The sequence below is a fragment of the Schistocerca gregaria genome, chromosome 2 (genome assembly GCF_023897955.1).
Source record: "Schistocerca gregaria isolate iqSchGreg1 chromosome 2, iqSchGreg1.2, whole genome shotgun sequence".
NCBI classification, from domain to species: domain Eukaryota; kingdom Metazoa; phylum Arthropoda; class Insecta; order Orthoptera; family Acrididae; genus Schistocerca; species Schistocerca gregaria.
The window spans coordinates 728,898,355-728,910,861 of NC_064921.1; the positions used below are offsets into that span (position 1 = coordinate 728,898,355).

General features: G+C 39.2%; 1 protein-coding gene across 11 annotated transcripts in view; it reads left to right on the forward strand.

The window, feature by feature from the left end:
- The window catches only part of LOC126334859 (tubulin monoglutamylase TTLL4-like), a 189,593-nt gene that overhangs the window by 54,132 nt on the left and 122,954 nt on the right, over positions 1-12,507 (forward strand). For all 11 annotated transcript variants that reach the window (XR_007564781.1, XM_049997533.1, XM_049997529.1 and 8 more), the window contains exon 8: positions 593-761. Coding sequence is in view for 10 of the 11 variants with exons in the window: in XM_049997533.1 (XP_049853490.1) it covers positions 593-761 (169 nt within the window). In the remaining variant the exon portion in view is untranslated. The remainder of the gene's footprint in view (positions 1-592; positions 762-12,507) is intronic.

Below are 12,507 nucleotides of genomic sequence, written 5' to 3' on the forward strand. Positions count from 1 at the left end.
AAATTAAAATATAATAATCTTCCAGAGTTACAGGAGCTGGGATCCATGGTATCGTTAATGATGAAATCACATTGTCCATAAATTGCTTTCATTATATAACAAAATTTCACTTTAAAATTCCACAGCACGTCTTATCACCAGGACACGAGAACAATGAAAGGTAACTTTTACTAAAGCCAATAAATGGAAAAGCATAAATTTTCTTTTGTCCATCAGTGTTAAATATTTTTCAAATTAGTCTTTGGTATGAAAGTTGAATTATTATCTATATATTTGTCAACAAGAAAAAAAATATTAAGTTCCTTTATACAAAGCTTCCATAGTGGGCATTGCACAGTTACCAAAACAGTGAAAGTTTTTGACAGACCATGCATTTTGGTAACTACCACAAGAATAAAAGGAGCTAATATAAGTTGTATCAGTCTAGAGCTGTGTTGTATCAATCAGTGTGATTACTACTGCTACTACTACTACTACTACTACTACTATTATTATTATTATTATTATTATTATTGTTATTATAGTATTAATCCTGTATCATAATAGTTAGATTAAACATAGTTTGCTACATTCCCATTGTTTTGTTTTCCAGAATCAAATGACTGGTGTGGTACTTGGGGAAAGCATATGAAATCCTTTTGTTTCAAAACACTGAAGGACTTTCAAAAAGTAAATCATTTTCCTGGCACATTTCAGATCGGTCGCAAGGATCGACTTTGGAAAAATCTATATCGCCTTATGACGAAATTTGGTAAAAAAGAGTGAGTATTTACAAACATCTTTATGTACACACTGCCCATTACTTTTCAAGATGTGACAGAAAGTACTTTGCTCCAGTGTTAGAGTGTCTCTGTCACATATGATTCTCTGAATTTTTTGTTGTTATATATATTGTCTCATTGATAGAGGGGAAAAATTACTATCTGTATGCCTTTACATATGCTGTAATCTTTTGTCTTAGTCCATTGTCCCTAAACCATACATTTGATAGTGGCCGCCGAAATGTTTCACGGTCTTCCTTAGAAAGTGTTTCTCTTAATTTATCCAACAGGATTGGGCAAGAACAATGTTTCTTTCTTCTCAAGATTGTCATTAAAGTTCCCCAAACATATCTGTTAATCTTTAACTTAGGTTATAGTGACCTATGACAATTATTGGAACAGTTCTATAAATTTGTTCAGTGGCTGCTGCCATGCCTAATTTGTGACTCCAAATACTGGAACAACATTCTGGATAGATAAGTACTCTGGGCAGATATGTACCCAGTAGAGGAGTTCACAATGGGAGGTCTCTCCATCTTTACACACTCACGGTAAAGAAATTTCTAAGGAAACAGAGGCTACTGCATAATCAGTACAAAACCAATCATAGGACTAGATAGAGAGATGCTAAATAAAACACATTTGGCTGTCAAAAGAGCAGTGCATGAAACCTTCAGTTACTGTAGCAGAATATTGTTGACAGCTCCTCCACAACACCCAAAGAAATTCTAGTGGTATGTAAGAGCTGGTAGTGGCATCAAAGGTAACATACAGACACTTGTGGATGAGGCAGGAGCTGAAATTGAGGTGGAACAAAGCAAAAGCAGAAATCCTAAACTCTGCTTTCAAATGTTATTTTTACAAAGGAAATAGATCTGTTATAGAATCTTGGAGCATATTCTGAGCTCAAACAGGATGAGGTATCTCAAACAGAATAACCTCCCTCATGCCAAAGAATGTGGATACCAAAAACATCGATCATGTAAAACCCAAATTACTCTTTTCTCACGTGATGTACTGAAAGCCTTGGGTCAGCGCAGTCAGATAGATGCATCGTTTCTCGATTTTCGAAAAGTAGTTGATGCCATACCACATCTATGCTTGTTATGAAAAGTACAATTGTATGGTGTTATTAAGCAATATTTATGTCTGCATTGAGGATTTTTTGGGTAGGGAGGACTCAGCAGGTTATCTTGGATGGAGAGCCATTGATAGATGTAGAAGTAATGTTGGATGTGCACAGGGAAGGGTTATATTTTATATTAATGACTTTGCAGACAATGTTAACAGTAATCTCAGACTTTCCACAGATGATGCCGCTATCTGTAATGAAGTATTGTCTGAAAGAAGCTGCATAAATATTCAGTCAGACCTTTGATAAGATTTTAAAGTGGTGCAGAGATTGGCACCTTGCTTTAAATGTTCAGAAATGTAAAATTGTGCTCTTCACAAAATGAAAAATGTAGTATCTTTTGACTCCGGCATCAGAGAGTCATAGCGGGACTCAGTCAACTCATCAAGTAACACTTCATAGGTATATGAAATGGAATTGTTACAAAGGCCCAGTCATGGGTAAAGCAGATGGTAATATACCGTTTATTGGTAGAATAATGGGGAAATGCAATCAGTCTACAAGATTGCTTACAAATCACTCATGCAACCCATCTTTTAATATTGCACAAATGTGTGGGACCCACAGGGAATATTGAACATAGCCATAGGAGGATAGTATGAATGGTCACAGGTTTGTTTGACCCATAGGAGAGTGTCACAGACATGCTGAAGAAACTGACCTGGAAAACTCTTGAGGATGTAAACTATCCTGAGAAAGCCTGCTTACAAAGTTTTTAGAACTGGCTTTAAATGATGACTAGAAATATACAAAAAAATCCCTATGTGTCACCATCGTAGGGATTGCAAGGGCAAAATCAGATTAATTAAGCATGCATGCAGGCATTTAAACAGCCATTCTTCACACGCTCTATATGTGAATGGAACAGGGAAAAAACCCTAATATCTGGTGCAGTGGGATGTATCCTGCGCCATGCTTTTTACAGTGGTTAGTGGAGTATTGACATAGATGTAGATTCTGTGAGAGAAGCGCTTCTCCCCCCCTCCGCCAACGCCCCGCTCTGATAAGTGTTAGTTTTGAATATTCTCTTGAATTTTACAACAAATAGACATCTATTGGTCTGCAATTCTGTTCACCCATTCTTTCTCACCTGTAAGCAGGAATAACCTGCACTCTTCCCCAGTGGGGACTATCCAATGGGCAAGAAATTCTCTACAAATGCAAGCTAGAAAAGGCACTAATTCCACAATGTTCTGTGAAAAACTAGATTGGAATTCTGTTGGTCTGGTGCCTTATTTGGTTTGAGTAGTCTTAATTCACTTGATTTTTGGGTGCATGTATTAGTATTTGCCATTTGTGCAAGGCTATGGTTTCTCAAACATTAGTATGGTAACAGCTACATATGTAAGTGACAGGGTGTATACGCCCCGGGAGATCCAGGAATTTTTTTCATCCAGGAGGAAACCGGGATAAACACGGGAATTTTTTATAACTCCGGGAATTTTTAGTTTTTCAATTAAAATTTTGTAATTTTGATTGCTAACAACTGATGGTCTAACAGAGAATATTTCTCTACCTCACTACTGTAGAATTATATTGCAGCAATAAAACATAAACGGGAGAAAAAAAAATTAAGTAAAACTTAATTTGCAAAGGAAATGTGCCATTTACAAGAAAACAAACTGCACACACAAACATCTGCCAACAACAAAGCGTTTTAAATGCATTAGATGAAAGATTATGCAATACTTCATAACAGAAAACTGCTTACGATGAGCGTGACGTCACAATTGTTTACGTTAGCTTCATTAGAAAAGATGCCAGTCGCTTATGAACAGTACATTCTCCCGCTTCTGGCTACTTGTGGAAGTGTGGTTGTAGCAAGCAACCAGGTGCTACCCGGAAAACTTTTCTGGGACATATTGTTTACATTTAATTATTTTGCTGTTTCCTCTTCGTTTATAGATCTCACGTCAAATGAAAACAAAACATATTTCGGTGGCCGGGAGACACCAATTCATAGATTTAGTAGATTCATAGATAAAATAAATAACATAATTATGGAAGGCTAAAATATGTTATTCGTTTCAGTTTTTTGGTTTTATTTTAATTCCTGGTTTGTAACAATCGAGCATTAATCGTCTTGCAGAATGTTGAAGTTATTTTCGTCGGTTTGCTAAAGAAATTTAGTTATTATTAATCTTTTCTGCTGAGGCAGTCAATTTATTTGAAACGAAGTGTTTCGTCCCATACTATTGACTAGTTTCAACTTTTTGCTGGATTGCAAGAGCACATTTTCTTCTTCTAGCACGTATAGTACTATCGATAAAATGAAATGTGTGTGTGGCATTGTTGGCCAGGAGGCTCCTATTCAGGGAAGTATGGCTGCCAGGTGCAGGTCTTCACGTGATTCAGTGCCACGATAATAACCAAACACGAAATAATATAGTATTGATACTCCAATAAAATCTACTTTCTGAAAACCGCACTGCAAAGCTTAATTTCAGGTTGGGACCTACTTCATTGTGAATCTGGAAATACAAACATCTACTTTAAGTGGAATTGGGTATTTTAGTGTGGTTTACGAAATTCTGATGCTCTTGGATTATAACACTCGTAGAAAAAAACAGATTTATACGTGAAACCTTAGCTTTTCTGGTGGCTAATTGATCTTGTAGAGCAGTATTATATGTGAAAGCGTAGCTTCCCTTGCAACCACACTTATATATTAATTTAAACCATTAACTTTTCCTACTAGTGTGTTCGTGCTATTTAAGTGATGTTGCTGTTGACTGACTACATCACATGTTCTATGCTCTAAATACCTGCCTTCATTGGCTGGCATTATGACTGACTTACAAAAGTGAATCGCAAACTCGAATTTGTACTTTTGTAATATGAAAATATGCAGCATACTTGTGACTGCATATAATTTTTTTCCCGCTCGCAGTCGTTTACTAATGTGCCGGGAATATCAAGCCGGTGCATGAAACCTTAACCCTTCAAAGGATTGATAAATTTTACAGCTCCGAGGAAAGTATCCTGTCATTTAACACGGAAAAGTGTATTTTCGCCCGGGAGAAAGTGTCTTTTTAACAGGGAAATCTGGGAAAAGTCTGGAATTTTTTTTCCTTGCCTGCGTACACACCCTGAAGTGAGGAATTTAATATTTCTAGTTTCTGACTCCTGTCTTCAATTTCAGCTTTGGTGATTTAAGGTTTTTAATAGACCTTGCACCTGGATTTATCTGTGGAATTGTATGCTTTACACATAGTTAGTCCTCCTTATTCCTGAAGTCCTTTCTGTAGCGAGAGTATAAAAGTTTCTGTTCTTGCAATATTTACCTATTGATGTCACTAAAAAAGTGGGATCTTTGTCTATTACTTTGCTTGTTACATATTTATCTATACCATGGTTTATAGTGTCTTTGAGTGTAAGTCACAAAACATTGTGTTTTTCAGGTTTGAACTAAATGTTCTCTGTTTGTTAAGTAGGTTGTTAGTGAAGTCTGTTAGTTTGACCAAATTTGAATATTCTTGTTGCTTTCTAGATTACCTTATTGCCTTTGGTGACCATTGTTCCTTTAATAGAATCATGCTTGCTAATCCCCCTCTATTGGGTACACTCTCGAAAACGTTGAGTTTGTTTGTAGCTAGGAGGCCTAAAACATTTCTTCCGCGGGTGGGCTGTTGGACTAGATGTTCTATGTAGTTGTCTGAGAATGAATTTAGTATTACACATTGCATTGTCCTGCTGGTGTATGCCATATGGCTGAGGAAAAACAAACTACATGTTGGGGTGGACATGGTCCCCAAGGGTAGTTTTAAGCTTGTGTTAAACCACTGTGCCTTCCAGAATATGATATCACCCAGGAAATGCTACAAAAGCATTCCCTTATGACAATTGTTGCAAGACATTTGCTTTAAGATGTTTCACGCTATTCATGCCAACAACCATCTTTATGATGGATCATAAAACACACTTCGTCTGAAAGGCCATCTGTCACCTCACCACTAAGTGGTCAGCAGTCAGCAGGAATGTATGAACCATGCAACTGCTGTGGAGGCCCATGCACAGCAGTGTTTGGTGAATGGTCATTGAGGAGACACTATTGGTAGCTCCTTGATGCATCTGGATGGTCAGTTGCTCAATAGTTGCACATCTATTCGCCCATACGCATCTCCACAGCCGTACGCCCTATCATCCATGACCCGTTGTGCCCCACAGTTGCCTCGGCACCAGATTTGGGTAGTACCTTGTTGCCATGCCCAGTACACTTTAACCACGGCAGCACACAGAGTTTACAAACTTAGCTGTGTCAGAAATGCTTTCACCTTTGGCCGAAATGCCAATGGTCTTGCCCTATTGGACATCACATAAATCACTCCGTTTTGGCATTGTGACAAAGGCTGCACTGTTCCACCCCCACCCACCCAACATGCTTTATATACCCTCCACCGATAATGGTGCCATCTGCCCTATGTAAATGTTAATGCATGTTACATTGAACTTAAACAGTGGTTGCATTAATGTGCCTACACTGTGTATTGCATAGTTTTCCCAGCCAGTGCTGAACAGGTTAGCCACCACCTACTAATACTACAATAAGCTTGAGATATTTCTGTGCTGTTGAGTTTAAGCTATGTTGGAATGACACTATGGCTGATGTTTATGAATCTAGTGGCTTGCAGAAATGTCTGATTACTAATTTGTGTCTTAAAAATTCACTTTCGAACCAGTTTATATTGTGTAGCAGTGTAAATAAGGATAAATATTTACACTATATCTACATCTACTTACTTACTTACGCTGCAAGTTGCCTTATGGTGCATGGCATAGGAGACCTTGAACCACTACTATTCATTTTCCTGCTCCATTCACATAGTGAGAGAAAAACAACTGTCTGTATGTTTCGTTATCTAAATTTTTCTCAATAAAGTTTCATGGAAAGAACATAATCTTCTGTCCAGGGAATCCTATTTGAGTTCATGAAGCACCTTAGTAATACTCGCTAGTTGATTGAACCTACTGGTAAGAAATCTGGCTGGCTGCCTCTGAATTGCTTTGATGCCTTCCTTTAATCTGACCAGGTGGGGACTGCAAATACTCTAGCAATACTCAAAAGACCAATGACCGTAGCAGTCTGGTCCCTTTAATCCCACAAACCACAATACTCAAAAATGGGTCACTCTAGTATTCTATATGCAATCTTCTTTACAGATGAACCACTTTTTCCTGAAATTCTCACAATAAATCAAAGTCGGCCGTTCGCCTTCCCTATTACCATCCCGACATGTTCACTCCATTTCGTATCACTTTGCAGTAAAATTAAAACAATTACAGCCCTCGGTTGCAAAATTAAGTCTTTTGACTTGGTTTTGGCACTACTATGAGTGCCGTCCCCCCCACCCCCCAATTGGTGGGAAGGCTTGCGTGCCTCAGAGATACAGATAGCCGTACCGTAGGTGCAACCAGAACAGAGGGGTATCTGTTGAGAGGCCAGACAAACGTGTGGTTCCTAAAGAGGGGCAGCAGCCCTTTCAGTAGTTGCAGGGGCAACAGTCTGGATTATTGGCCGATCTGGCCTTGTAACAATAACCAAAACAGCCTTGCTGTGCTGGTACTGTGAACGCTGAAAGCAAGGGGAAACTACGGCCGTAATTTTTCCCGAGGGCATGCAGCTTTACTGTATGATTAAATGATGATGGCGTCCTCTTGGGTAAAATATTCCGGAGGTCCCCCATTCGGATCTCCGGGCGGGGACTACTCAAGAGGATGTCGTTATCAGCAGAAAGAAAACTGGCATTCTACGGATCGGAGCGTGGAATGTCAGATCCCTTAATAGGTTAGGAAATTTAAAAAGGGGAAATGGATAGGTTACAGTTAGATATAGTGGGAATTAGTGAAGTTCGGTGGCAGGAGGAACAAGACTTCTGGTCAGGTGACTACAGGGTAATGCAGGAGTAGGTTTAATAATGAATAGGAAAATAGGAATGCGGGTAAGCTACTACAAACAACATAGTGAACGCATTATTGTGGCCAAGATAGATACGAAGCCCCCACCTACTACAGTAGTACAAGTTTATATGCCAACTAGCTCTGCAGATGACGAAGAAATTGAAGAAATGTATGATAAGATAAAAGAAATTATTCAGGTAGTGAAGGGAGACGAAAATTTAGTAGTCATGGGTGACTGGAATTTGGTAGTAGGAGAAGGGAGAGAAGGAAACGTAGTAGGTGAATATGGACTGGGGCAAAGAAATGAAAGTGGAAGCCGCCTGGTAGAATTTTGCACAGAGCACAACTTAATCATAGCTAACACTTGGTTCAAGAATCATAAAAGAAGGCTGTATACATGGAAGAAGCCTAGAGATACTGACAGGATTCAGATAGATTATATAATGGTATGACAGAGATTTAGGAACCAGGTTTTAAATTGTAAAACATTTCCAGGGGCAGATGTGGACTCTGACCACAATCTGTTGGTTATGACCTGTAGATTAAAACTGAAGAAACTTCAAAAAGGTGGGAATTTAAGGAGATGGGACCTGGATAAACTAAAAGAACCAGAGATTGTACAGAATTTCAGGGAGAGCATAAGGGAGCAATTGACAGGAATGGGGGAAAGAAGTACGGTGGAAGAAGAATGGGTAGCTTTGAGGGATGAAGTAGTGAAGGCAGCAGAGGATAAAGTAGGTAAAAAGACGAGGGCTGCTAGAAATCCTTGGGTAACAGAAGAAATATTGAATTTAATTGATGAAAGGAGAAAATATAAAAATGCAGTAAATGAAGCAGGCAAAAAGGAATACAAAGGTCTCAAAAATGACATAGACAGGAAGTGCAAAATGGGTAAGCAGGCATGGCTAGAGTACAAATGTAAGGATGTAGAGGCTTATCTCACTAGGGGTAAGATAGATACTGCCTACAGGAAAATTAAAGAGACCTTTGGAGAAAAGACGACCACTTGCATGAATATCAAGAGCTCAGATGGAAACCCAGTTGTAAGCAAAGAAGCAGAAAGCTGGAAGGAGTATATAGAGGGTCTATAGAAGGGCGATGTACTTGAGGACAATATTATGGAAATGAAAGAGGATGTAGATGAAGATGAAATGGGAGATACAATACTGTGTGAAGAGTTTGACAGAGCACTGAAAGACCTGAGTCGAAACAAGGCCCCTGGAGTAGACATCATTCCATTAGAACTACTGACGGCCTTGGGAGAGCCAGTCTTGACAAAACTCTACCATCTGGTGAGCAAGTTGTATGAGACAGGCGAAATACCCTCAGACTTCAAGAAGAATATAATAATTCCAATCCCAAAGAAAGCAGGTGTTGACAGATGTGAAAATTACCGAACTATCAGTTTAATAAGCCACAGCTGCAAAATACTAACTCGAATTCTTTACAGACAAATGGAAAAACTAGTGGAAGCCGACCTCGGGGAAGATCAGTTTGGATTCTGTAGAAATATTGGAACACGTTAGGCAATACTGACCCTACGACTTATCTTAGAAGCTTGATTAAGGAAGGGCAAACCTACGTTTCTAGCTTTTGTAGACTTAGAGAAAGCTTTTGACAATGTTGACTGGAATACTCTCTTTCAAATTCTGAAGGTGGCAAGGGTAAAATACAGGGAGTGAAAGGCTATTTACAATTTGTACAGAAACCATATGGCAGTAATAAGAGTCGAGGGACATGAAAGGGAAGCAGTGGTTGGGAAGGGAGTAAGACAGTGTTGTAGTCTCGCCCCGATGTTATTCAATCTGTATATTGAGCAAGCAGTGAAGGAAACAAAAGAAAAATTCGGAGTAGGTATTAAAATCCATGGAGAAGAAATAAAAATGTTGAGGTTTGCCGATGACATTGTAATTCTGTCAGAGACAGCAAAGGACTTGGAAGAGCAGTTGAATTGAATGGATAGTGTCTTGAAAGGAGGATATAAGATGACCATCAACAAAAGCAAAACGAAGATAATGGGATGTAGTCGAATTAAGTCGGGTGATGCTGAGGGAATTAGAGTAGGAAGTGAGACACGTAACGTGGTAAAGGAGTTTTGCTATTTGGGGAGCAAAATAACTGATGATGGTCAAAGTAGAGAGGATATAAAATGTAGACTGGCAATGGCAAGGAAAGGGTTTCTGAAGAAGAGAAGTTTGTTAACATCGAGTATAGATTTAATTGTCAGGAAGTTCTTTCTGAAAGTATTTGTATGGAGTGTAGCCATGTATGGAAGTGAAACATGGACAATAAATAGTTTGGACAAGAAGAAAATAGAAGCTTTCAAAATGTGGTGCTACAGAAGAATGCTGAAGATTAGATGGGTAGATCACATAACTAATGAGGAGGTATTGAATAGAATTGGGGAGAAGAGGAGTTTGTGGCACAACTTGACCAGAAGAAGGGATCTGTTGATAGGACATGTTCTGAGGCAGCAAGGGATCACCAATTTAGTATTGGAGGGCAGTGTGGAGGGTAAAAATCGTAGAGGGAGGCCAAGAGATGACTACACTAAGCAGATTCAGACGGATGTAGGTTGCAGTAGGTACTGGGAGATGTAGAAGCTTGCACAGGATAGAGTAGCATGGAGAGCTGCATCAAACCAGTCTCAGGACTGAAGACAACAACAACAACATGAGTGTCTTCATCAGAAGTAAAACATTCAAACTGTTTTAATCTGATGAAGGCATCAAACTGTTTTATATCTGATGAAGGCACTCATAGTAGTGCCAAAACCAGGTCAAAAGACTTAATTTTTTTGATTAAGGGCTGTAATTGCTTTAATTTTAATTTGTAATTGGTTGCTGACCATGCAGCCACGTTAAAAAATTTTCAATTTGCAGCCTCATCCATTGAGATGGGCAGCATGAAGTTGGAACACATTCTGACTAATCAGTTGGCTTCCAGAGATACCAGAGTGAGGTTTCTATGTAGTCTCCTGAGCAGAAAACACATTTCTCCCTGTGGGTAGGTAATTTCTTGATCCCGTTTTCGTAAAATGAATGTGGCTGTGACTGCAGCCAGTTGTGCATAAACACTTAGGCAGGGCCATCCTGTGTCCTCTGACTGCTTCCTTTAGTGATCCAAACAAATAAAAATTGCAGGGCGATAAGTCCAGACTGTACAAAGGAGGTTCTAGTGTGGCCTATAACAGTTCCCGAATTTTTTATCGAGTTTGGACAGCATGATCACATCCCAGATTAAAAATATGCACTTTTTCTGGTGATATGCATATTTTGTGTCGACCAAAAGTTGTCAATAGAATGCAATATTCACAGTACGATCTTGTTGGAGAAAATCAAGGGAAAAAACTCCTTTAAAATAAAAAAAGACCATTGCAGGAACATTCCCTGTGGAGAGTGAGTTTTTGACTTCTACAGGTGCAGATTCGTGCTTTTAGTTGCTTTTTTTCTGATTTTGGGGTCTAATGTGGTCCTCCCATGTTGCATGGTCCAGTGCAAAAAATGTTTCCCTTCAGTTCGGAAGCATGTCAGTAGCCACTTGCACACCTTGAAACAATTAATTAAATGCTTTGCAGTGAGAAGATGAGGCACCTACCTTGAGGATACTTTCTGAAATCCAATCAGTAACGATCACCTAAGCATTACTACAGCTTACTCCAACCTCGGTATCAATTTCAACAACTGTTATTCTGTGACTGTCTTCAATAAGCTGGCTAACAATGCACATATTCTCCTCAGTCATACTGCTCCTCAGGCAACATTGGTGAGCTGCATTCTCAACTCTTTCTCGTCCTTGTTAAAACTGTGTGTGTCTTACACTTGTCTTTCTCAGGAAGTTGTCCCCAAACTGTGCCGCAAGTGTTTTCAAAATTTTGGATGGTTTTACACTCTCTATTGTGAGAATTTTTACTGTGATTTGTTGTGTAGCAGCGGAGACTAACTCTTACTCTGACATTGTGATTCTGACTAAAGAAACAGAATAACAGCAATCACTGGAAACAAAAGGAACAATGATGTGATTCTGACTAAAGAAACATTTCTAAAAACAAAGATGATGTGACTTAAACAACAAAAGCGCTGGCAGGTTGATGGACACACAAACAATGTGTGTCTATCGACCTGCCAGCGCTTTTGTTTGGTAAGTCCCATCATCTTTGTTTTTTAGATATATTTTTCCCACGTGGAATGTTTCCCTCTATTATATTCATATGACTAAAGAAACAAATGCCTTTAAATGTGTCTGTATATGTATGGATGGATGTGTGTGTGTGTGTGTGTGTGTGTGTGTGCGTGCGCGCGCGCACCACTCCCAATCAACATTTTGCATTGTGGTGCTCTGCACATGAGAACGATAATTCCCCAGTTTGGCTGTTGCTAGTCTCTGGCCAATGATGTGGGATAACACAGAATGTTGCAGAGAGTCCATTAGTTGTTCTGGAATAGCAGGTGCAGATGTGAAGGATTTATGGTGTGCTTAGTACACAATATGGCAGTCATCCCATGTTCTGGTCACAGATGTGGTCGACAGAACATTGAGGACAAGCATGCCTGCCCTGACGTTTCTATGCAGCCACTATCACACCACAATGCCCCACACTCTCGATATTGCATGATTCAACCATCTAGCCAAGCTGAGACCAACAAGAAGGCCTCTTTCAAACTCTTGTCAGATACTGATAAACATATCGCAGAAATGTGTTTTCTGCTCAGAAGA